Source organism: Rissa tridactyla, chromosome 6 (assembly GCF_028500815.1).
Source record: "Rissa tridactyla isolate bRisTri1 chromosome 6, bRisTri1.patW.cur.20221130, whole genome shotgun sequence".
Classification (NCBI taxonomy): Eukaryota; Metazoa; Chordata; class Aves; order Charadriiformes; family Laridae; genus Rissa; species Rissa tridactyla.
Genome location: NC_071471.1, coordinates 633863 through 660211, shown reverse-complemented (window position 1 = coordinate 660211; position 26349 = coordinate 633863). Strand labels below are relative to the sequence as shown.

Sequence of the window (26349 nt, the reverse complement as noted above, 5' to 3'; positions counted from 1 at the left end):
GCTGTGCCTTAAATCTGAATAATCCGTTATGTGTATTTTTCAGCTCATAAATGTATGTTCCAACGATGGTCAAAGGATGTTCGAAGCTGCAGCAGTTGGCAGTTTGTTGGCTGGGGGCCCTATTGTGGCCATCTTAGGAATGGTTTATAATGTGATTATTCTGGGTCCAACGGGCTTCTTGGGCTCGGCTGTCTTCATCCTTTTCTACCCAGCAATGGTGAGTTGGAAAGAGTTAAGACTTGCTTCATCTTTATTAGGTCAGGCATATGTATAGTTCTGAATAGAAGGTATTGAAACGTGCTAGGTGTAGCCGATTTATGGCACTGCATGTTATTGAAGGTGTTTCTAAAGATGGGGTATGAAGCAAAAATTTGGAAACAGGAAGTTCAAAATGATAAAGAAAATTAGAAAATGGAAGTAGGAAAGCTGATAAATTTGACTGAGATAAATATGCATAGCTTAATTAAACTGCAGAATGCTCAGGTGTGTGTGGTGGAGGTTAGAAAGACACAAGGCTCCACCGCAGCTCAGTGTTGCCTGAGCGTACCACTCTTGATTTCAGCAGAAGAGGTCGAAAAGCATCGCATCTGGGAGAGGGGAGTTACTGCTGCCTCTACTTCTGCTGAGCTGTGAAATAGGCTACTTTGAGCCAAAATGCCCTGTAAGGCTGCTGACGATTTGTCACTGTATTCATAATACGAATTTTAAAAAGCATGGAGGCTGAATACTGTGAGGTCCACTTTAGTCCAATTTATCTGGCCAACAGTAGGATTAAAGTAATGTTAATTATGTTTTAAAGAGAGCAATGAGGAGTGGAGTTTGATCACCTTTTCCAGTTCTTTTCAGCAGTCCTCCCCTATTGATGGGGTCTCCAAAAGAGATTACAGGAGTATGAAAAAGGGCAAAGAGCTGAAAACTTCCGAAAGTAGTGTGTTGAGTTTGAATTTCAGACCAGGAATGGGATATGAATGTAAGAGTAGCAGATACTTAGAAACATGCGAACAACTGTTTATTTTTAGATTGGTTTAGTAAAACTGTTAAAACTGTTTTACCACCTTCATAGCACTGGCATATGGCAGAAAATGATCTGGCTGGTCCAACTCTGTTCTTTTGCATATGGGACCAGGTTAAAAGGTTGGCTAAAATGGGTCCTGCTCTTCATTTGCCGTGAGGGTCATCTTGGTGCGTCTTTAGGTTAGCGTGTTTGTAGGCTTTGTGCTTCAGAAACTCGAACAAATCTGGTACTATTCAATGTTGGTAAAAGTGCATACCTTCCCCCCCTCCCCCCCCCCCAAAAAATATTTTTTTATTTTGTTGAAACTTGCTATTGTGAGTCTAGTGCTTGGTGCGGATGGGCTGGGAGGTTGTGAATAGTGTTTCCAACCTGACTTTTATGTTAGAACAAGTCGCCTTGCCCCATTCCTGAATCACTTTTTCACATTCAAAGTTGGCTTTCTCTGCTAATCGGAGTTGAATGTACTTGATCTCTCTGAGTTGCAATTACTGTTGCATGGTGTTGCCTTTTGTTTCAGATGTTCGTATCACGCCTCACAGCTTATTTCAGAAGAAAGTGTGTATCAACAACAGATGAGCGTGTGCAAAAGATGAATGAAGTTCTTAATTACATTAAGTTCATTAAAATGTATGCCTGGGTCAAACCATTTTCGCAGAATGTTCAAAGTGAGTTCACATAATCGGTAAATGTTTCCTTTTGTGCAGATGCCCCATTGCTTAGTAGCCCTGCTGCATCCTCCTGGCTTAGTGCCGTAGGTGTTGATGTGCGTGCAGTGTAATAGCACTTCCATCCTTCAGGCTGCCTGTTTGTTACCCGTGATGGGCTGGGCAAACAAACCTGCTTCTAAAGTTTCACCTTCGGCATAACGATGTTTGTGGCTTGGCACTAATTTTAAATTTTTAAATTTGGTTCCATTTATTGTCATTTAATAACTCTGCTAGCTCCTCCATTTTTAAAGTAAAAAGACCTCTATTCTTATGGAGATTTACAGGCGATTATAGCTTGCTTCTCTGTAACTGTAGCGTTTATAAGAAGATACATCATGTGACAAATGCTAAAGCGTAGAGTCTGGCCTCTCTTACTTCGTGTTTACAGTGTTATGCTACTGTCTGTTGTGTGTGTACCCCCCGAATCATACTTCAAATGTGGTGCCCCTATTTATATTTCTAGAAATCCGAGAGGAAGAACGTAAGATCTTGGAGCGTGCGGGCTACTTCCAGAGCATCACTGTGGGTGTAGCTCCCATAGTTGTGGTCATTGCCAGCGTGGTGACCTTTTCTGTCCATATGATCCTTGGCTACGATCTTACAGCAGCTCAGGTACCTCACTGCAGTGTTGGAAATATTCTTTACAATATTGCCACAGTAGTTTATCTGCTAAGCCATTTCTCTTCAGCGTATTTGTTGCTTTGTGGCTGTGCCTGTGTGGCCAGGCTGTAGTCTTGCTCACAGAAGTGAACATCCTATGGGTGTGACAGCGGCAGTTGGGGTCTTATATTTTGCACAAAAAGCTCTCCGTGCCGCTTCAGTCCCGACCTTCCCCAGAACAGATTTTGAGGTGAATGTAAACCAGAGCTCCTGTTTGCTGTTCAGGTGGGACATTGGGATTACTGGATGGTTTTGTTTTACAATGCGCTTGGATGCAAACAGCACAAATCTGTCTTAAACCACGATTTGAACATGAGTGTTCACAAGTAATAGGCTAACGCAGCCTTTGCTAGCTGCTGCTTTCGGTAGACCTACAAACACTGAAGATGTCTGCCTTGGTTTGTTACAAAGCACTGGAGAAAGAGTTCGGTAGATGTACTGTTTTCTGCCGTTCGATATGACGTTGAATATTTAAATGGTTATTCTTGGACTCTGGGCCTCTTCTGTGGCTTTGAATTGCTGCTGTGACAATTCAGCTTTTAGAAGGTTGGAGCTGTTAGTATGTTGCATCCACACGCGATTCTCTTTCTTGTCTCATTTTTAGGCATTCACAGTGGTCACTGTCTTTAATTCAATGACTTTTGCTCTAAAAGTAACACCTTTCTCAGTGAAGTCTCTATCTGAGGCATCTGTTTCTGTTGACAGATTTAAGGTAAGCAGTCATTTGGCCTTGCAGTTTTAACTGTAAGTGTGGAGTGTTGCATGTGTATAATAGACGCTGAGGGAACCCTCGGAAGGTAATGTTGTTTTAATGACTGAGGAGTTCTTTTTCTTTATACTTAGCACTCCAGGTTATTGGATTCTGCGAAAGAAATACAAGTCTAATGAAGGAATATTAGAAGTTAAGGATAACACCAGTGTGGGAGGCAAAATATTCTTATTTAAAGATTTTAGGATTTTGATGTTGGCCACTCTAAGACACAGAACACAGGACTAGGTGGCTCACACTATTATAATTCTTAAACTCCCTTTTAAGACTGTCTGCATGAAAAGGCAGTGCAACATGTCTGCAATGAAATTTCATGTTTTGCTAATGACAATCTTTTTGGAAATGTCATGTATAATCTAGGCAACTTTGCACAAACCACTAGTTTTCTTTGTAGTCATGAAAAACTGAGGTGTTTTATTTCCAGACCAGATTAAGTGACTGAAACTTCACTATACGAATTAAATGCAGTCATGATCTGATGAAACAGAATCTATAGCAAGACGTTAAAAGCCTTATAACAAACAATCCTATCCTTCAGTCCCTGTGAAGTGAATACACTCTGTGTACTTCAGTATGAACTCAGAGGACAGGCCTTTATTTTGTCTGCTGTCTCGAAGACAATAGTACGTTGTAGAAATTTCCAAATAGGATTCCACAAATATTGACAGATGTATGGATTCTGTGTAGTGCATTCAAGAAACAAATCTGGGTGTGAGAAGAATGGGATCTGCAGAATGGTTTTGAGATACCGTTGCTTTTGAGTGTTTCTGTTTCATCTTTGGAGTCACTGTAAATCAGGCTTTCTTAAATCCAAATGCACTGAAGGGAGTTTTGTTGGGGGAAGAGGAGGAGAGAGGAAAGGGAAATTGTAATATCTCCCAGTTTGACTGTAAACAGTGTAATCTGTGCAGGGAGTGTAACACAAGGATACTCTAACATCACAGTAAAAATGTAACTAACTTTTTGTCTCTGTAAATTAGTATGAGCCTTCTTAATGAATGTACGATTCGGGCAAGCGTAAATAAGGATGAGAATTGGGAAGCCTTTAATCACATAAGCCTTCTTAGTTCAAAACATAATTTATGTACGTGGAAAACATTTTATCTTGTAATTAAACTGTGTGAAAAATTTCTTCCTAATCTGTGTTGACTGTAAGTACTGATGGATGTGGTGGAAAACAAGATACAATGGACTTAATGGCTTACTTCTTATAGTCAAGCAGCCCAAGATAGGTCAGCTATAAATTTCCCAGCAGAAAAGCTGAAGGGTAAAGGCTGAAGTTAAAAGTCATTCCATCTCCTTCTGTAATGAGTTGGTGTTCAGGACAAGTCAGTCACTTTCCTTCATAGTGATGTCTCCTTTCCAACCCACGTGTTCTACTTATGTGTTTTAAATCTGGAAATTACACAGCTGCATTTGCAAATGGTGTTGAAAGAATAAGCCCCTCTCATATCGCATCCAAAGTATTGCAGTTCTGTAAAAGTCTTGGTGTATCTAAGTGCTTCCACCACATCCAGGAATGCCCCGGCCACTTAGCACGCCTGGAGTTAGTTTACACTAATGAGCTACCTTTTGCTCTTCAGCTTCCTCCTACTATATAGCCTGATGTGTTTTGCTGCGTGAGTGTGCCATAGGCTTGTCTCCCAGTCTTGATCAGGTGTCTCATCTTTACACCTCTCTCACAACTCCTATCAGAGTTTATTTCTAATGGAAGAGGTTCATATGATAAAGAAAAAACCAGCCAATCCTCACACCGCGATAGAGGTGAAAAATGCTACCTTGGCTTGGGACTTCTCCCACGCCAGCGTCCAGAGCTCACCAAAGCTGACCCCCAAAGTGAAAAAAGACAAGAAAGTCACCAAGGGCAAGAAAGAGAAAATGAAGCTACAGAATGAGGGACAGCAAGCTGTGCTGGCAGAGCAGAAGGGCCATCTTCTAGTGGACAATGATGACCATCCTAGCCCTGAAGAGGAGAACAAAATCATACATCTGGTTAACCTTCGGCTTCAGAGGACTCTCTACAACATTGACTTTGAGATAGAAAAGGTAAGAGAAGAAAGGAGGAAATCTGAGCTTTCAAAAGGCCTCATTTTTAGATGTCTCTTGGAATAGAGCGCTGTGTATTTCTGCATGAAATGGAGCATATCGCTTCTGTGCACTCCTGTAATATCCATGGCAACTGCAGTATCCAGGATGCAGTGTCTGATCTTGATGTAAACAGCTGTGCCATTTTAGCAAACTAGAGCTTTGCGAACAGCCGAGGAAACAACTGGAGGCTGCATAGCTTTCACATCCAACGTTGTAGCTCTCAGTACAGTATATGAGCCATTGAGCCTAAAGAATCAGCAGGGCAACAGGGGTATCAGTGGGGTATTGGTGGATGATGTATTCCTGCAGACGTTTGATAATTTTGCAGGGTTACAGCTAGATTCTGGGTGAACGTTTTAGGTGATTAGGTGTTCTAATGGAGCATCACAGTGTGTTTCATTGAAGAATGTACCATTTTCTTCCCTGGCAATTTTGGTACAGTGGAAAGACACTGAGATTTTTAAGAATTTAGAAGCAGTTGGAGTCCTCATTCCAAGATGGGTTAAAAGCATGTAAAATGTCAAAGAAAAAGCATCAAACTTGATACGTGACATCTTCTACAAATACAGAAGTTTTGCAGTCTGGCACTTGGATGTTGTAGTAATGGAATTCATGCATTTATCAAGATATTTATGGTTAAATTGTCTCCTGGAGTCATATAAGTAAAGCGATAGTTTAAACTGTTTTCAACTATAAAACCCCTGTATTTTAAACTTCGGAGAAGGTTGCATATAGTTTAAGAAATAGCCTTGAAAAAAGAGTACACAGTTAAGTGCAAATGTAAAGGACAGTTCGCTATCAGAAGTTTGTAAATGAGAGAAGGCCAGCAACATGATGCCCAAGTGGCTGTGTACCCTTTTTGTCCCCTTTACCTTTTTTCACAAAAGGAACAAAAATAGTTTTGATGAATCCATTGTTTAATGGGGATATCAACCCACCCATTTTATTGCAGAGAAATGCTTCGAAGTGACTGGATTCTATTTTATCTTTGTATGTGTTCCTTAGCAAACTACATCTCATAGGCTGCGAGATTTACTCGATGCACATACCCAAATTGTCTTTTTCTTTCGTTTTTTCCCTCTTTATATCTCTTCTTATCACTCTCAAAAGCATCTTGGTGCATTCTGTTTTCAGGCAGGCCTTTAGTGCTTCTGGCTGAGAGCAGCATCATCTGGACCTGTATCAGGCCCAGTCAAAGGGAAGCTCATCTTAAAATACATTCATTTTTACCTGTGAAGTTAATTCAGTTTTAGTCCACTGTGGGATAGTATCCACTCTCTATTATTTCGGAGTTAAAATATTGACTGTGTTGTTTTTTTGTGTCTGTTATGTCTCTCTTCAGCTGTCATTAATGTCTCTCTGTTGCCTCTGAGGTACTAAAGGCAGTCCAAATTCTGAAAGGGAATGGAAAATATAAAAAAAAATAAGCACCATAATTTTTTTTTTTTTCTGTCTAGGGAAAACTTGTTGGAATTTGTGGCAGTGTGGGGAGCGGAAAAACTTCTCTTATCTCAGCAATTTTAGGACAGGTGAGGAATTCTGTTTTGACTATTTCTCTTCTCTTTCCTACCTCCTATTTCACTTATTTGGACTCTGTAGAAGAAAGTCCGTTCTAAACATGGAATAGCATAATTTCACACTTTATCTTTAATTCCAGATGACCCTGTTGGAGGGTAGCATTGCAGTAAATGGAACATTTGCATATGTGGCCCAGCAGGCCTGGATTCTCAATGCTACACTTCGGGACAACATTCTTTTTGGCAAGGAATATGATGAGGAAAGGTTTGTCAGAACTGTTTGCTGATTTTCATGAAAGCTTGGTAATTCTTGGCCCAAGTATGGGAAAATTTAATGCAGAGTATGCTGCAACTAAAGCCTACGTATCCTTTTAGAGTCTGCCTTTAAGACTCTGTTAAGTCTCGCCGACCAGCCTGCCTCTCTTGCATGTGGTCACCATGCCTGATGGCCGTGGTGCCTCTGCCACTGATCGCTCACGGTGAGGGCTGTCCCTCGCGCTGGAGCGCTGTCTGACCTCTGCTTTTGGCAGCTCCTGTGGAGCAGCGCTGAAGTGGCGTTTGCTCTTGCCATCCTGCCCTTGCCCTCTTTAAACATAACAACTGCCGTTTGCAACGGACTGGCGCCTTCCATGTCCCTCCCCCAGGGGGGACCTCCCCTGCGGCCTGTGTTACCTATCCCCGTGAAGAAATTGCCTCCTTACCTTCACAGTACTTCAGAAGTAGGTGATTAATTCTTATCCTCAGTTTCCTCCTGGGAATCCAAGGCAGATAATTTGTTTTAGGCCTCTGAAATGTCTGCTGTTAATGTAGAAAGTGAGGTAATGCTGTAGTATCTAGATACTTGGGGAAAAAAGTTCTTACTACTTATCTAATTGTTCTTTAGATACAATACAGTGTTGAACGGTTGCTGTCTAAGGCCTGACCTAGCCATCCTTCCAAACGGGGACCTGACAGAGGTATAACTTTTGCTTATAGTAAACTACTCGGTAGATGAGGAAAAGCATAGTTGGTTTGGCAGACTGGACTGGAGTGAGGGAGACATCAGTCTGGTATGCGTGTAAGCCAAACTGCTGAGCGCTGCTTCTTGTGCTTATCAATGCAGGCTGCTGCACTGATGAGAGTTGTGACATGTTTTTGGCTCAGATGTTGACAGTTTGGGAGTTTTTCGTTGTCTTGTAAATTTAGCTGCCTTAATAGCTAAGGAAAAAGCATGGCTATGTTGATGCAAAAAAAATAAGCAAAAGACTACTGCCACATTTCAAGAGTATTAAGCTTGAGTTTGAACGTGTAACACATTTCACAAAGAAGTGGACACCTAAACTATAGAATATATATATGTATTAAAACAATGTATAATATTGTGTGTGTGTATATATATATGTAAAAAATAAAATCGTTATGCTCTACTTCATTCTGGTTACCTCTTGAGCTCTGAATATCTGTGTTGCACGATGCTGTAGAAATGAAATAATGGGTGTGTGTCTGCACAGATTGGTGAACGAGGGGCTAACCTGAGCGGAGGACAGCGTCAAAGAATCAGTCTGGCTCGAGCCCTGTACAGTGACAGGAGCATTTACATCCTTGATGATCCCCTTAGTGCCTTAGACGCTCATGTTGGAAATCACATTTTTAACAGTGCAATAAGGAAGCACCTGAAGTCAAAAACTGTCCTTTTCATCACTCATCAGCTTCAGGTACTACGTCTCTCATACTTTCTTTTTTGGACTTTCTTGAAATGCTGTTTAGTCAGTTGCCTTCATACTGGAAATTTCTATGCCCTGACGTGTTACAGCACAACCTGTCTGCCTATAGGATGCATGCTTTACGTTTACAAACTAGGTTTGCAAATATGCACTGAGTCTGTTTATTTGATACCAGTGCTGCTTGGTGTCTGATCGGGACTGGTGACACTTGTCTAAAGAAAATTTACCGGAGAAATAAATACCTTGTTCAAAACCACTTTTACTAACTTGCTATAAAGCTAGTTCATCACATCAGAAAACACTTAAATTACGTGTCAGTAAATCAGAATTAATGTATTCTGAGATATTTTTTTTTGCCACCTTCTGTGTATAGGAATTAGTATATCAATATTTGCGGTGTTGAAGTATCCTGAATTGTGTCTTCCATAACAGATTGGTTTTGATGGAAAGGAAAAACTTTGTATTTGCGTAGAAAGAGAGTAATCATGGTGCTCTAGTTGATGCAGGACCTTTAAAAATCAGATGCCTGTTACATGGGAAGAGGTGTGTTGTGTGCAAATGTCTATATATTACTGAAAAGGTTTGTGTAGGAGTGTGTTTGATTATTGTACATAATGACAGAGACTTGTTCTCACTGCCATTTTCTCCAGTATCTTGTGGACTGTGATGAAGTGATCTTCATGAAAGAAGGCTGCATTACTGAGCGGGGAAGTCATGAGGAACTGATGAATTTAAATGGGGACTATGCAACTATTTTTAATAACCTACAGCTGGGAGAAACACCACATATTGAGGTACTTGTTTGTTTATTTTAAAGTGCTCTGAATGTTGACTTTTCTGATGAACCAGATGACGTAGTTGGAAGACTGGAAAATGGCTCCAGATGTTCATATGTTGATCTGACCAATAGATTTCATGTAGAATAATTGATGCTTCATAAGCACTTTTTATTTGCAGTCACAGTTCATATTTAGGGGGTGCATAGTAGAGAGGGCGCTGCCAATGAGCTCATGAGTTGAACATGAGAGTAATGTATCGTCTCCTCTGGTGATGCTCAGAGCAGGCAGCCTATTGTCTCCTTTATTGTCCACCTCGCTTCTTCATTTACCTCCAAATTAGCACAGACCTGGACCAAACTTTGTTTAAAAAAATTGTTACTGGTTTGTTACTTTTTCACGTAGGGTTTGACTGACGCACAGCAAAAGTGACATAACTTGTTGAAAGTTAGATGTGCCTTTTGGAAATGTAACTGAAAATGCTTTGTTTTGGTGGGCGTTGAGGAAGAAAAAATAAATGTTGCTTGACACTGTTTCTGTTATGAAACAGTCGCTGTAAATGCAAATGTGGATTTGTGAGCTAGTATTTTAGTCAGTGGAAAAAATGTAAATCTAGAAAATAACAGGAACCATTCAGTGGGACATGAATTTAAATTTTCAGCAATTTAGTGTTTCCCACCTTTCTCCTGTTGGCTTCCTGAAATTATTCTTTGGAGTTGAGCAACTTTACTGCTTTTTATTTGATGAGGATCTACTTCTTTAAGTTTTGTGTGCGTTTTCTCTTAGTAAGAAGAGATTAAAAGCATAGCAGCAGTTTATTTTTTAAGAGACAAGAGGACGCTTATTCACAAGTTGCAGACACAAAAAGAAAGTTTCTGAAAAGGTAGCACTGTGTGATAAATACGCAGATATAGAAGGTGCTTGGTGAAATTTTCTCGAGTGAGTTGTTAGTGAAAGAAGCAAAAGAATATAATGCTTTACTCTGCATATCCTTTTTAAGGCACGAGGGTCACAGTTCTGCCATTTTAAGATTAATGTAATGGCAGTTATCATGAGATTCTCCAGTCTGCATGCTTGGCTGACCTTCACCGTCTCTCTGTAAACGCTAGCGCATGGAGGCAGCATTAATTTGCATTCCCTGTGGGATAAGAAGAAATGGATGGTAAAGTTAGATTCTCTGTGGTTTGACATGTATGAGATGTCTCTCCTCACATAAAGTGTGGGAAAATGACCCTGAAGATGGTGGGTAGGGGGTTTCCGTTAATGTAGGCTGTGTCTGAACAGGTATCGATTTCCACTTGTGGGAAGATGGCTGGGTTTAGAACAGGAATTGTGTGTGCGGTTTAGTTTTTGGACATTTGTTTTCTGGAAGACCAAGTTAACCAGACTTCGTCCTTAGAGACACTTCATGAGAGCTTTCCTAAGTGAAGTACTAGGGTGTTTGGGGGGGAAAAAAAGCCTCTTAATAAAATCGTGAGTTATTTTTACAAGGCACAGGGGGGTTGTATCTTTTTCTCAGCAGTAGGTGCGTCATTCCTCAACCACGTACGCTCGCAGTGTCACTGATTCTGGAAATCAACCTTGCGCACTACCAGTACAGATTGGTAGCGGTTCAGATTAATAAAGGAGGAGAATTGAATCCACCAGAGTTGGCAGTTGTCCGTAGTAATAGCGAAGTTAATATCCTCCTTGGTATGAATGCTAAGCTATTGAAAGTCTTTGTCCTTAGCAGGCAGCTTATAAAAAAAATTTGTGTTCAGATATGAAAATGTCAAAGCAAATTACTCTGGTATGTTTAGTGTCATTGTTTTCCTGCAGATTAATATAAAGAAGAACACAAACAGTTCACTGAAAAGACCCCAGGATAAAAGTACTAAAACAGGGTCTGTGAAGAAGGAGAAAGTTGTAAAGAAGGAAGAGGGTAACTATGTAATCAGTTTTCTGGCTGTAATTATTTTATACACCAATAAGCTCAAAACATATCCTTTCGAAGTCTATTGTGAATGTACCTCTCAGGTTTTGAAAGCTGTCTCGAGTCCTGGTCACTCAGCATGGTCGATAGGACACAGGCAGTGTGCAAAGGACATTGATTAATTCATTAAATGTGGGTGTCTGCACAATGTTTTTAAGTTCAATCATGCTGCCGCTGGTCAGATGCCATCGGCACAAAGGAGCTTGTGTAGTACTCTGTCTCCCACACCACCTCTCCGTCCTGTCCTAAGAGGGCGATGTGTATACTTCGGTACTCGCACAGTCCTAGGCAGGGCATAGCATTTACATACGAAGAATTGGAAGATCTCACCTCTGTTTTGTGGTGTTCTCTGTTTAATATTAACTTTGAACTTCAGTAGGGTTTAAAAAGCAATAGTGAGGCTGACACCAGCCTAGTATTTAAGTCTGTGCTGACTACGCTTTTTCAGACATACCATGATGTGAATGATTCTGCAGAGGAAATGTGACTTTTCAAAAAGCGTTTGAACCATTGAGTTCTACATATTAAGTAATGTCTCTGTTTCTGAAAGTGCTTTGTACAGTTTGAAAATGACTGTAGTTTCACGTATGTTCACAAACTTACAGAAGTTTCACAGAACAGCTTTCTTTTCCTCACTCCCTCCTCTTTTGTTTCACAGGCCAGTTGGTCCAGGTGGAAGAGAAAGGCAAAGGCTCTGTCCCCTGGTCTGTTTATGGTATCTACATTCAGGCAGCTGGAGGCCCCTTTGCCTTCCTTGTCATCATGGCACTGTTTGTGCTGAATGTGGGCAGTACAGCTTTTAGCAACTGGTGGCTGAGTTTCTGGATCAAGCAAGGCAGTGGAGTAAGATAAATAGCTTTTCTGCTGTCTTGTGTCTAACGGGCAGGGGGATTGCTCTCCTAGAATAATGCCAAGCAGTCCTGTGAGACCAAGTAGGTGCTTCCTAATTTAAGCAAGTTGTAAGGTTCCCCAGGAGGTGATCTCCCTAGAGAGTTCATCTCCAAGAATAAGAGCGCTCCACTAATAAGAAAGATAGAATAGCTCATGTGGTTTTATACTGCCCTCTTGTTCCTTGTCTTGGTTAGTCTAAGAAAAGGAAGTGAAAACGTGAAGGGGGCCAACAAGCTGCAGGAGGAATTACTAATTTTCGTGCTCGTTTTTGTTTCAATGTGATCTTATATTGAACGGGATAATCTTGTCAAAGTATATGGCTTTAAGCCAAATGACTTTTGGGAGCTGCTTTGAAGACTGCGATGATCTGGGATGGTTTGGGACTTTTTGCACTCTAGGGGCTTTGATTGCAAGTCTTGTTGCATTTAAAGATTCAAATATAACTGCAAGATTCAGGGTTTTTTTGGGCGGGGTGAGCAAACTACTAACTTCAGAGAGGAAATAATGAAGTGAAGATGGCCAACAATATTAAAATAAGCAATGTGGTCCTTAAACATACTTAAAAAAACCAAATAAAAATAATTAAAAAGAGAACGAGAATGTACAAGAGTGACAGTAAAGAAATTACTGCATACTGGCAGAAAATAACTATGTTTGATAAGAAGACAACGTACAACCTATACAAGGTGAATATTGCTGTGTAATGGGAGTGGTGGTATCTGGCGTTGTTCAGAAGAACACAAGAAAGGATAAGCATGAAATGAGAGATTAGGAAGCAAATGAAGTAGGTATTGTTGTATTTTTTTCAGAGATATTGTAGGAAAAAGGCCACAGGCTACACATCTGCACGTCCAGTATCTCTGCTAGGGAAAACTTTCCGAAGTATTCAAAGATCATTGTAGTACTTTATTTAAAGAAGAAATATCAAATATGGTGGGAGGAGACAGAGGACAGTTAAATTCTATCACGTGTAATGTGTACATGCTTAATCCTTGTCTTAACTAACTATTCACTGAAACCTTGAATTTTCTGCAGAACACCACTGTGACTTTGGGAAATGATACTGTCATAAGCAACAGTATGAAAGATAACCCTCACATGCATTACTATGCTGGCATCTATGCACTGTCTATGGCAGTTATGTTGATCCTGAAAGCTGTTCGTGGTGTTGTCTTTGTAAAGGTATGTGCCAACGCTGTTGTTTTTCTTACCTCCCCCACCCCCTGCCTCCCCCTCTGCATATTGCTGTCACCGTGGTTCTTTTGGTCACCTCCCAAGAGAGACTTTAAACCAGAGGAAGTCAGATCACGGATTGTGAGGTTTCCGTAAGTCATCTCTTGGGGCTGCACCATGTTTTCTGTTCAACTTCTTTCCGAATTAATAGCTTTCTTCCACTGGTTGGAAGCACAGAGTGCAAGAAAAAAAAACAAAACCCTTACGGTTGGAGAGAGAAAATGAGCAGAATATTTTGATGCCTAGGGGAGGATCAGTGACAGGAAGGCAAACATCCTTTCATAATGCTGCAATGTTTTCTGCATTATCAGGGAACTCTCAGAGCATCCTCAAGGCTCCATGATGAGCTCTTTCGAAGGATTCTGCGCAGCCCCATGAAGTTCTTTGACACTACACCCACTGGGCGGATTCTCAACAGGTTTTCCAAAGACATGGATGAAGGTATCTCTCACTGTATGCGCTGCAGATCCCACATTCACATCTTCCAGTTAACTCCTTAATACTCTACAGCTTCTTGCTGTTGGGGTGATTGTACTCTATATCCATTGCTAAATGTGTACTTGTAATAGACAAAGCAGGAATTGGGACGTACCTGGGTTACGATCCTAGAAGGCAGCTGATATCTTAAGTCTGTCCATTCACTTATAAAGAAGAAAATACGGAGGTGCTTTTGTACCTACAGGCTGCATATGGACTCTTAGTCAATGCAGGGGGAACCTAGAGTATCAGGGCAAAGTTTAAGTGCAGCTGGTAATTAGGTCAGAGTTGCATCAGTGCTGTTTCTGCAAACAGGAATATTTGTAAAGACTACTGGCATCTCAGAAGACAAAAGCACCCCTAATGAAAATGTACATTTTTAATTTGAATAAGCCATGGGAAATCACTGTCCTTCTCAATGATGACGTACAGCTGGACTGAATTGCTCTATATAGGTGGTTTTAGCTTTCTGTACTCAAGATTTTCCTCTTTTCCCTCCGTCTTTTCCAGTTGATGTTCGTTTGCCATTTCAAGCAGAAATGTTCATCCAGAATGTCATCCTTGTGTTCTTCTGTGTGGGGGTGATTTCTGGGGTTTTTCCCTGGTTCCTGGTGGCAGTTGGGCCTCTCATTGTCCTATTCACAGTTCTGCATGTTGTATCTAGGTAAGTGCATCAGCTGCTTTGGCTAAAAGTAGAGATACTTTGACCTGTTATTAAGACCATAGGGTTCTTCAAGAATATATGCATCAATGTAGTGGTTGGCTTATGGTGGTCGTGCATGTCACTTAAAAGTAATTCTTTCCTTCCAGAGTCTTTATTCGAGAGCTCAAGCGTCTGGACAACATCACACAGTCTCCATTCCTGTCTCATATTACATCTAGCATACAGGGTCTCTCCACAATCCATGCTTACCACAAAGGACAGGAATTTCTGCACAGGTCAGTCTGGATATCCATCTGAGAGTGGTGGAGCATAAGGCAGGGTGCAATAGGTTTACATTCAGAAAGATGTATTAATGGGGTCTACAGCTGATGGCGTACATTAGCTCTAAGAGTGAAAGTTACCTTTCAGGGGAAAATATGAGGGAGAAAGAGAAGGGAAAGGGAAAACTCAGTAGCCAATGGAGAAGGACAGTGAGGGAGTCCCAGGTGAATGCCCTCCTCTGGAGTTCTCTGCAGTGCAGCAGGCGGCGATGATGATGGTGAGGGAAACTTTTTGGCCATACTTTTGCTCTAGTAGTGTATGCTTTTCATCAGGTCCTGCTCATACTTTCTATTGGTCGTTTCTCCTTGTAATGGCATTAGCAAAACCTCGGTGTGCATATTGATGGGCTGTTAGTCTCTGCACATGTATGGTTGGATAGCATTTATCAAGTATTTGATTGTTAGCCATGATGTGCACGATACTTGTCATTCTCTAGCGTAAAGTAAAATCTGCAAAACAAATGTTAGGGAGGAAGAGTGAAACATTTCTCATGTGAGTGGTAGTTGCTTCCCATGAGAACCTGCCATAACAATATCAGGGTTTTGCAGGTGCAAGGTCATGAGACCAACAGCGTGAGAGCACAGGCAAAATTGCCACAGAAGCTCTGGAAAGACACTGCTACGCCAGCTTAGATGAAAATTTGCAGAGGTGAAAATAGCAGTCCCTTAGCACTGCTGGTGCTAGAGCACAAAGGTACTGCGCACACTGTGCAACAGTGGTTGGTGTAAAACTGAATTGCATGATCTGAAAATCTAGGTACTGGCTTTGCAAATCTCTCAAGTGTCTCCCCTTAAATATACTTTCCCAGCCTCGCAGTGTCAGGATTGTAAATCAAATGGTTATTGATGTGCTTTAATTAGTGTCACCAGTCCTGTCAAAACTTAATGTAACTTTACTTTTACACTTGTGTATAAAATAGCACATATTTTGTGCATATTCCGAAGCATGGCTGCTGTTACCTGTTGAGTAATTTGTAGCCATCAAGCATCCTCTGGGAGGTCCTTTGCATAGGTGAAGTTGTAGTGAAGGTGTGTGTCATGTCCCTGAATTTTTATTCACCCCAATATAATTCACTGGTGTACACAGAATCTTGGTAATTTGACTTCCAAGAGTTTGAGCTAAGTAGATATCTGACATTATTCGGGAAAGCTTGTAAACCCTGCTTTCGTGGCCTAGTTTGAGTCTTTATGTCAGTGGCGTACTAGTCTTCCCACCCTGAATTCTGATGCTGGAACAGGGGTTTAAGGTAGCTCTGCTATTTGTAGATCAGGCTCATGGAGGTCTACTAACTTTTCCTGTATTTGTTTCAGGTATCAGGAGCTGCTAGATGACAATCAGGCACCGTTTTACCTGTTCAGCTGTGCAATGCGCTGGCTGGCTGTACGGCTGGACGTTATCAGCATTGCTCTTATCACAACCACTGGCCTTATGATTGTCTTAATGCATGGCCAGATTCCTCCTGCCTATGCGGGACTGGCTATCTCATATGCTGTGCAGGTGAGTATGTCCACATACTGTAATATTTAATTTCTCATTTAATGTAGTTATTGCTAGTAAGTAAAAGTAACACACCGCTGAAAACTTTCCTTAATGCACTAGGATGGAAAAAGATACTGTTTACCCCTTTTGGTAATGGAGGGAAAGCAATTCAGAGTCAGGACCTTTTGCTAGCAGCCAAATTACAAATTATGAGGAGCTAGGTGCTTAAGGCTATTTGTGTTGTGGAGCTGCCTTTTTTTAAATGATGAAATAGAAACTCTGTGAGGCTCTTCGTATGCTGCATATTGCAATTTTCCTGGATGTTTGAAGAAATTGGACTGATGGTACATCAGACATCTACCAAACTGATGTCTTAACGTGTTGCCTGCAGTATGTTTTTGCAGCGGACAGCATGCAGTGTTGCAGCTGTGGGGGTTAGGAAAGACTTCAGCTCAGAATACTTGCTTCTAGAGCTGTTGTTTGGCCTCTTCTACCTCCTGGTGGTAGTAAGGTGAAATTACAAAACTTAGACGGCTAATGTTTAAAGCTGTTGTTTGTGGGAAGCCTTTCTAAACTTTTGGCTTTCGAAGTGATTAATAAATTACAGTTATTTTAAAATTAACTAGTAACTAAAATTAACTTGCCTTGTGCGCCTTAGCTGTGTAGCCACTCTCCAATGGCAAGAGTACTTGTATCAAGTATCAGAGAATCGTTTAGGTTGGAAAGGACCTTTAAGATTGAGTCCAACCATTAACCTAACACTGCCAAGTTCACCACCAAACCATGTCCCTGAGCACCACATAGACACATCTTTGAAACACCTCCAGGGATGGTGACTCCACCACTTCCCTGGTCAGCCTTTTCCAATGTTTGAAGACCTTTTTGGTGAAGAAATTTTTCCTAATATCCATCCTAAACCTCCCCTGGTGCAACTTGAGGCCGTTTCCTTTTGTCCCATTGCCTGTTCCTTGGGAGCAGAGCCCGACCCCCCCTGGCTGCCCCCTCCTTTCAGGGAGCTGCAGAGAGCGAGAAGGTCTCCCCTCAGACCCCTTTTCTCCAGGCTGAACACCCCCAGCTCCCTTAGCCGCTCCTCACAAGACTTGTGCTCCAGACCCATCAGCAGCTCTGCTACCCTTTCTGGACCCGCTCCAGCACTTCAATGTCCCTCCTGCAGCAAGGGGCCCAAAACTGGACACAGTATTTGAGGTGCAGCCTCACCAGTGCCAAGTACAGGGGGACAGTCACTTCCCTAGTCCTGCTGGCCACACTATCCTTTAGGTTCATCTCTTAATTCAGTAGTAAATCACAGCTCTCTAAATTTGTTTTCTCCCATCACTCCAGTTAACAGGGTTATTCCAGTTTACAGTCAGACTTGCTTCAGAGACAGAAGCTCGCTTCACCTCAGTGGAGAGGATTGATCACTATATCAAGGTAGGACAGGAATACATTCAGCTGCTTGTTGTAAAATTTCTTGTTGCTTATTATTTTGTTGGCATAAGAGAAGAGAAAGTCAGCCATAGTCTGCCTTAGCACAGAATGCACTTTTCTGATCTTGCAAACACATTAATGCATGTCCTATAATACTTCAGAATGAATTTGTTTTAGGAAGCATGTATGTAAGCATTGGCAGGATGAATGGCACAAGAGCTGCTAGGTAACTACGCTTACAGGCATCGCTTATCTGGCATCACTGAAGGATATTGAAAATTTGCTGACGTTCTCAGTAAAGAGTGGAGTCTGTGAAAGGGGTAACAGGGAATTGAATACAATATTTTACAGTAAAAGGATGGTGTTCTGGCAACCTTAATTCTAAACCTAACTCCTTCATTTAAACACAGATAACTGTTTGTTACTTTATCTACTTGTAACTCTGCTTCATCCTAGTAAGTCTACTTCTTTTTCCACAGCTATCTTATCTAACATATTTCTGTATGCTTAAAAAGTCAAGGAATTGCTCTTATTGCAAACATGAGAAATGTGCTAGGCTAAACATGAGAAATGTGCCAGGCTAAATGCTTAGCAAGCTGCCCTGATTGCTCTGATTATCTGTAACTCTTTCTTCATAACTAGGATTTGTGTATGCAGAACTGGGTGTAGGTCAGTGGGGAAAGCGTGGCCAGGAGAAAGCCTTCTACTGGGTCTGGTCTTGGAGGTGAAAGGCTTCTTCACTTAATACATAATGCACATTCCCTCTGAACTTTGCAGGGACATATGTATATATGTGATAAGTCTGGGCTATGTAGTAGCTGATATTTGTTGACCTTTTCTAAGCCTGTGGATTTAATACTGAAGAAAAAAAAATAAATTAAAACTTCCCACTCCCCCCATCCTTTTGCGACATCTAAGTAGAAAATTTCTGTGTACGGGAGACTTGGTGACCACACAAGCTGAGAACTGTGTGCTAAATACTGCCTGGTATCTCTCACTAGGCTGAGCTGGGTTTATCACTGTCACTCCAGTGGCAAAACCTATAGTTGTTGGTTTTTTAAGTTACTGTTATAGTTGTTTTGTTGGTTGGGGTTTTTTTGGTTTTTATGGTTTTTTTTAAGTTACTGTCTATCATTTTATTTCGCTATTAAGCAATACTTTCTGTGACTTTTCCTATTTGGATTGCTAGACGGCCACTTTATTGTGAAAACGTAAAACTAGGTTGAATCTGAAGCGAAGGGGTGGGTGAGCAGTGAAACCATGCAGGTTCTGTGTCTTACCGAGCCCCAGGCTTGGCGTCTTTCAGTGCGGGCTCCAAGGTTGGTGTCAGGAGCACTAAGCTCAAAGAACTGGAGTACTACTGTAGAAGATTGCTGCTGTTTTTCTAAACCCTTGGGGTACAATTAATCTGCGTCTAACTAGATGTTGCAGATGTCCACAACGGACATAGTCCCTGTGGGATCTCTCTATAGTCAGTGTAGGAAATAGCTATCTCTAGAGGGCAATTTATCACCTATTCTAAGTGTTTATATTAGAATGAGAAAAATCACACTCCAGAAACGCTAGCTTCTTTGTAGTGACTATAAAGGAGATGACACGGCCTGGGTCAGTTGGAGATTCTCACTTTGTATGTGTTTAGAGTTACACGAGATGAATCCCGCGACAGGATTTCTGCCATTCTCTGAGGCTACTTGTGACAAATATGGGAAAGTGACCTTGACTTCATTCTAAACATGCTATAAAGGCACATGTTTGGTTTTTGGAGGTTCTGCTTTTCTGTGTGATCTGTGAACTGCTTAATGAGGGACCTACTAAGGGGCAGAGTAAAATAGCGAAAAAGTGAGCAAGCTGGAAGGGGCATGACTGACTCGGGGATTTAATGGAACAGGGGAGGAGGAGGAGGCGGATAGCGTTTGTACAATGCGTCACATGGACATTCTCTTCTGTGTCAGAATTGGCAGAGGTGACCTTGGCATGGCATAGCGAATGAGACAGAAATACAGCAGATTTTGCATCCAGAAGCATCTGGGCTTTGGAGTGACACAGAACTCAATAGGACTGTGCTCATAAATAGGCCTAAAATATATTTTTGAATTCTGTTGGTGAAAAACATTGTTGTGTAGAAGGACCAATGTCACTATTGAGGCGACAGGAGGGGAATAGCAGTGTGGTCAATATAACACAGCAAACTTCTGAACCACTGGGCCCGCATCCAGCCACACAGCTCATCATAAAACTGCCATAAACTGATATGGGCCGAGTCTGTAGGGAAGAACTCCTGCTGAAAGCTGCAACTGATAATTTTCCTTTCTGGTATTTTGTTTACTGGAAACGGAACTTCTGGTTTTGTTTTAAAGACACTGTCCCTGGAAGCTCCTGCTCGAATTAAGAATAAAACTCCTCCTCCGGACTGGCCACAGGAAGGTGAAGTTGTTTTTGAAAATGCAGAGATGCGGTACCGAGAGAACCTCCCTCTAGTACTTAAAAAAGTGTCCTTTACTATCAAACCGAAGGAAAAGATTGGAATTGTGGGAAGGACAGGCTCAGGTAAGGAAAAACACTAAGCAGAGTTAAATTACTACTTTCACAGAATGAAAATGGAATAGAGTGGGGCAGTCGTGTTGGTTCTCCTCTGTCTTCTCTGTGTTTGAATAAATCGTTAATTGCACAAGAGTGTTCCAGTGGTCTGTCAGTGGTGGATTCTGTTCATGTGCATACGTAAGTAGGATCCCTGTAAACAATAATGAAAACTTGTTAAAGTAGAGGGATATCCTGCTATGCCTGAGCCAGTGTGCTTATAATGTTTAACACCCCCAGCCACTTATCAGCACGGAATGCTCATTGCAGTTCGTTTGACTTTTGAAGTTTTCTGTACTGATGCTGCAGACAGGTTTGTCTCTATCTCAGGAATCTGTAATGTGAAGAATCAAACCCCCTGTTTGTGAGATGACTTAGACCAGCTCCAAAATGTAGTTTCCAAATAAGCAATTAATATTGCTGTATTGGGTTTATGTGGCAAGGTTTCAGTAGCAGGGGTGGGGTGCCACTGCAGGGGTGGCTCTGTGAGAAGAGATTAGGAACTGCCTCTACAATTGCTAGAAGTTTAAATACTGAATCTCAGCATTTACCAGTATCATTTGCCAGGACTTTATGGTATTTTAAAACACTTTTCTTATGCATGGACAGCTTTTAAAGTGCTTTCTCATCTCAAAGCTGCTGTGATTGTAGAAACACTAGTATTGGTTTTTCCTGTCTCATTTTTAGGCAAGTCTTCCCTTGGAATGGCACTCTTTCGTCTGGTTGAACTGTCGGGAGGCTGCATTAAAATCGATGGCGTGAAAATAAATGACATTGGTTTGGCAGATCTTCGCAGCAAACTCTCAATCATTCCTCAGGAACCTGTGCTGTTCAGTGGCACTGTGAGGTTAGTGATGCTAAAAGAAGTCAAGAAAGAAGAAGAGGGCTACCGGCTTATACTTGAACTCAGATAGGTGCCTGGTGAGATGTTAGTTCTCAGGCATCCTAGCTTCTGTTCTCTGTTTTTGAAACAAAAAAAGCACAGCTAAATTATTTTAGCTGGCCCGGTGCAGAACTGGATGTAATTATCCTTTACAAAAGTTTTGCTTTCCGTTTAGTTTTTGTATCTTTGTCTTTCATCTCTACTCTTTTTGTTCTTTGGGTACTCTAACCCTAGTATGCTGGGAGCATCCGATTTCCTTGGCAAGGAAATTCTGTTGGTGGAAGGATAGATGGAATCATCCATCCGGATGAATTAGCCTGCTGCTGTTTTGCTATTCATTGCTGAATAAAAATTCTGGTTATGTTTTCTGCTTCCCCCTCCAGATCAAATTTGGATCCTTTCAATCAGTACAGTGAGGAACAAATCTGGGATGCTTTGGAAAGGACTCACATGAAGGAGTGTGTAAGTATTATCTGCCCTATGAGATACACGTTTGTGTTTTGGCTTTCAAACCTACATGTTCTGTCAATAGCTGCTTCAGAGGCCTTTAGATAAAGCTTTTTCTTTGGAATTATTTCCCTTATTGGTTATGCTTTATTTCTAGTAATGAGACTGAATTTTTGGAGAATGTGCCATATTTTGGATGTTTACTTTTTTAGTATATAGCATAGCAGAGTGTTGCCTCATCACAGGGACTCCTAGGGTGTTACAGAATTTCACGTGATATTTTTCTATGTGTGCCTTCGGTGTGCATTCTGCATTTACATTTGTGAGCGTAAATGTCACGCGTGCATATTTATACTGACCTTAAAATCTGCCCTTTGTGAGGCTCTCTGCAGCAAGTCTCACTGCCATGACATTTCCAGGTCTTCTTTTCTTGTAAGTCAGGTGGCACGTGTGGCTATAGAATGTATGCTGTAGAAATTCCTGCAGGGACTAGCTTCACTCTTTTCTCTTGGTTGAGAAAGACTGTCAGGAGATCTGTATTCGTGGTGGTATGATTTTGTACATGGCACACTTACTTCTAGAAGCCACGTATTTTGTACTTAAGTCATTCTAAAGTTGCTTACTGAGAGGGTGTAGCTCTTCTGGGTTAACGACTAGTAACGTTCTCAGGAGCTATCACTGAGTCATGGGCAATTCAACCAGACTGAGTAGGTCTGATGTCGTATTGTTGTTTTAGCATTAGCTGCTTGTTGCTAATTTCCCCAACAGAAAGAGGGAGAGATGGTCAGCAAACTGTGATGGATATTTTGGAACATGGGCAAAATTGGATTTGCAGGAGGAGGAACGGATTGTCTCACGCCATGGAGATACAAAAAGTCTGTGTGATGCTTTAAGATTTTTGCCTCTTCTTTACCACGCAGGTTGCCCAGCTGCCTATGAAACTTGACTCAGAAGTGATGGAAAATGGGGAAAACTTCTCAGTTGGAGAGAGACAGTTGCTGTGCATAGCTAGAGCTCTACTGCGTCGTTGCAAGGTGAGCATAGTGGTGAGAGAAAGAGCTAGAGACAGCAAACCGATAGCATTGAGCAAACCTTTTTTGTGCCAGAATCATTCTATCTGCCAGAGGAATCACACCAACAGTTATCGCAGCCCACAGATGGTGTAGGGTTAGAACAACTAGAAAGGCATCCATAGCCAGCTGCAGAAAGATGTTGCTTGCTAGTGTTAATAATAGTGTGTCGGACTGGCCTAATCATTTATTCAGAGTGTCCTGTTACTGTGGAGCATCAGATTCTTTCCTCCTTCCACCTTTTTGTAAATGTCAGCCAAGTATTTTCCTTCTACGTGGTGTTCCACTAAAATGTAGCCTCCAAGTGGAATTTGGGACCATGCCGTACCAGCGAAGTTAAGGGTTTTGCAGGAATGGAAGACAAATAATGACAGTGAGAAAGGACATTTGGATTGAGATTGACCAGGACTCTGATTTTAGCATCCTTTTTTCTTAGACATTGCATATCATATTTTAAGGTTCCCTCTGCATCTGTTTTAAAGGCAAGACTACTCAGCAGAAGTTACGGCGCTCTCTGCAGTACCTGCACAAACCAAGTCTAGTTTAGCTTTGACAAGAGACCGCTCCAAATCAGTTTACGTTTGAGTCCAAGAGGAATGGTAATTCTTTCCAGCGTAAGAAAGCTACTAAGTCTAGTCAGTATTGACTCATTCCAGAAGGAACTGTCACCACCAAGGATGCGTCAGATTAGTTTACCAGTAAAAATTCTATTTGAGATTTAGCTACTGAATGTAAAACTGAAAGTGGTGGAAACTTGAGGCCCAGGTCAGAACCCAAACATCTTGTGACTGTAGGATGTGACCATAAAATGCAAGTGTGATCCATAGGGTAACTGTTGAAGGCAATTGCGTAAAGAAAACTGAAAGGGTGCTTGTGAAAGCTACCTTTGTGACTGCAGCTCTGTAGTGATTGCCAGTTGTGACAACTCTTGCTCATGGTAATTCTGCCCGCTCTACATATTTTTATGTTCAGGGAGGGAAAGAGTTACTATGCGTAACAGCCAGGCTTATGTGCTGCTTTCAGATTTTGATACTGGATGAAGCAACAGCTGCTATGGACACAGAGACAGACTTACTGATTCAGGAGACTATCAGAGAAGCATTTGCAGACTGCACTATGTTAACAATTGCTCATCGCCTGCATACGGTACTGGGCTGTGATCGGATCATGGTGCTAATGCAAGGACAGGTAAGCAGAACAACTTTTGTGGCTGCAGTTCCTGTTGCAGTCTGGTGGTGCCATGTGTGCATGCCGAACCGAAGGAACAACAGCTGGTATTGCAGGGCGGAAAATCCTCTGTGTTCATTCACATCTTTGGTAATAATAGAATCCAACAGAATCAGTTATTGTCTGACCACGACAAGATCAAAGAGGGCAAAACTTCTTTTATGTTCCAAGAAAGTACTATAGACTAACAGTCTCTCTTTAAAAAAGTGTTTTTAAAACTCCATTTGTAGGTTAATTCTCAGGTGGGTAATAACGTAAGCATTTTTGCTGGGGCTCAGTGGCAGTTTCCCATTACTTCTCATGAAGCTATGTGCTATCAAACAGGCATATGAGAGATACTTCACCCACTTCTCAGGCTTCCGTGTGGGAGCCATAAATAGTTAAATCTAGCGTAAGAACATTTGGCAAGACTCTTAAAGGTAGAGAAGGCAGAAGCCCATAGCATCTGCCTCTGCTTGCCAGAGCCCCCAGAGGTTGCTGCCTGATGGGTAGTTCCAGCGTTTGTCTGAGCTGGTTTGAAGCATCCCAAGTTACGGTATTTATGCATGACTGCACATACTTTCAGTGCCTGTTGTCTCATCTAAAGATTACTGCCATGCTTTGGCTTCTTCACTGCTGTGTCACAAGTCCAAGGGGTGGGAATCCATTTTCTGCTGGATTTTACTGACATACTTTATCTGCCTTGTTTGCTTTTAGGTAGTGGAATTCGACACGCCGTCTGCCCTTCTGGCCAATGAGAACTCGCGCTTCTATGCTATGTTTGCTGCTGCGGAGAACAAGGTTGCTGTCAAGGGCTAAAATTCAGGGCAAAGTCACTTTAATTTTGGAGAGCTACACACTCTGCCTGTGGCAGGCCAGCTCTTCTTCCTCTTCCTCCTTCGAGCAGATTATTGCCTTTTCATCTTTTAATTTTTAGCACAATGTGTCAAGCCAGAGAGATTTTTAAAACTGCGTCAGAAGAATTCTTCATGTTTTTATTATTGTATTTATTCCATAATCATATTACTAATTTTTTGTTATTAAATGCACTCTACAAATGGCTCAGGGAGCCATAGTTATAAATGTATCAGAGGCCTATAATGAAGCTTTATACATGTAGCTATATCTATACATAATTCTGTATATAGCCTATATTTACAGTGGAAATGTAAGCTGTTTATTTTATATTAAAATAAGCACTGTATTAATAACAGTGCATATTCTTTTCTATCATTTTTGTACAGTTTACGGTACCAGAGATCTGGCTTTGTTATCGGACTGTATCAGACACCATTTTGTCTTTTACAGTTGGTCTTTTCCTAGTGCTGGATTTTCTGTGTGTCTTGAGTGGAAGTGAAGCTTTGCAATAGTGTCCTTTATTGTCACATCTTTGTCGTCTAGCGCAGGGGAGAAGAGCTCTGTGGTGTAACTCTATCGCATTGTAACTTATCAAAGCTATTTGGAGCATCGCTAGTGTTCACCACGGCGGCGGCTGCTGCTTCCCATGATGCTTTCCCAAAGCAGGGTTTTTAGTGATCTCCTGAGTGGAGAACCACTTCTGGGTCACAATAAGGCCTCATATTTTCTCAGTGTCCTGATACAGTATTTCTTACTGTATCAGCAAGGTTTATTTTAATGCAAGCAAGCCCAAGCTCTTCCTGCTTCGCTGATCTAACACAACCAAAACCTAACTGTTCATGGAATGATCTGTAATAAATTAATCATAAGGTTCAAATCATACCCTGTATGCTAGCGGGAAAGCCTTTTCAGAGTTGCTTCAGCTGACTGACTCCTTTATCTTGAAGCTGCCACTCCTCAATGGCTTTCACTGGCACGGGTCACACTAACTCTTTGTTCTGCTCACTTATACTAAGGTTGAACAACATCAATATTTCCTGTTTCTTTATTGCACACTCGTTAAGGAAACAGTCCCCAACCCCAGGTCTTCTGGAACTTTAAGCAGGTTCCTGTTGATCAGGATGTAACACTGGTGTAGGACATAGTTTTCTTACTGTAAAGAGACCTACCTCAGGTTACTAGGTCCTGCGTAGTACGTTGCCGTGATCACTGTACACCATCCCTGTTTTACGGGACCTGTGGCCCAGGTGGGCACGGTCCGCTCCTATAGTAGCCGTGACTTATTGAATGGTCAGCGTTGCATGTCTTTGTCAACTTGGACATTTTGTAGCCTTAGCATGTTTGCAAAATGTCTCATGGAGGCAGAAATCTGAAAAGTAAATAAAACTATTTTGGGTTTTGTAAATTTTATTGACTTAAGTGGTTTGTTTTGGGCAATAAATCACTTCTCACCTTTTTGAGCCCTGGAAGACAGTTTTTGCAGGCTGGTTCTTTTATTTTTTTACTTGTCTATGCATTGTGGACTGATCTATCTTCCTTCAGAGTGGAAGCGTTTCTTTAAAGGTGTAGTGCACAATTTTTGTGCCCTACAGCATGGGAGTGGCTTGC

General features: G+C 41.5%; 1 protein-coding gene across 13 annotated transcripts in view; it reads left to right on the top strand.

Annotated features, from left to right (window-relative positions):
- ABCC5 (ATP binding cassette subfamily C member 5) overlaps window positions 1-26349 on the top strand; it is a 72965-nt gene that overhangs the window by 21841 nt on the left and 24775 nt on the right. For 9 of the 13 annotated variants that reach the window (XM_054206445.1, XM_054206438.1, XM_054206437.1 and 6 more), the window contains 24 exons: window positions 44-217; window positions 1533-1680; window positions 2186-2334; window positions 2987-3094; window positions 4847-5197; window positions 6697-6768; window positions 6897-7021; window positions 7640-7712; window positions 8247-8450; window positions 9110-9253; window positions 11054-11156; window positions 11866-12050; window positions 13134-13280; window positions 13643-13772; window positions 14319-14472; window positions 14619-14747; window positions 16104-16290; window positions 17614-17703; window positions 20058-20247; window positions 20965-21124; window positions 21544-21622; window positions 22528-22641; window positions 23701-23865; window positions 24601-24684. In XM_054206445.1, coding sequence (XP_054062420.1) covers window positions 44-217; window positions 1533-1680; window positions 2186-2334; window positions 2987-3094; window positions 4847-5197; window positions 6697-6768; window positions 6897-7021; window positions 7640-7712; window positions 8247-8450; window positions 9110-9253; window positions 11054-11156; window positions 11866-12050; window positions 13134-13280; window positions 13643-13772; window positions 14319-14472; window positions 14619-14747; window positions 16104-16290; window positions 17614-17703; window positions 20058-20247; window positions 20965-21124; window positions 21544-21622; window positions 22528-22641; window positions 23701-23865; window positions 24601-24684 — 3465 coding nt within the window. Of the gene's footprint in view, window positions 1-43; window positions 218-1532; window positions 1681-2185; window positions 2335-2986; window positions 3095-4846; window positions 5198-6696; window positions 6769-6896; window positions 7022-7639; window positions 7713-8246; window positions 8451-9109; window positions 9254-11053; window positions 11157-11865; window positions 12051-13133; window positions 13281-13642; window positions 13773-14318; window positions 14473-14618; window positions 14748-15355; window positions 15487-16103; window positions 16291-17613; window positions 17704-20057; window positions 20248-20964; window positions 21125-21543; window positions 21623-22527; window positions 22642-23700; window positions 23866-24600; window positions 26147-26349 lie in introns of those variants that run through there. The other 4 variants (XM_054206434.1, XM_054206436.1, XM_054206443.1 and 1 more) reach the window with 4 other exon arrangements.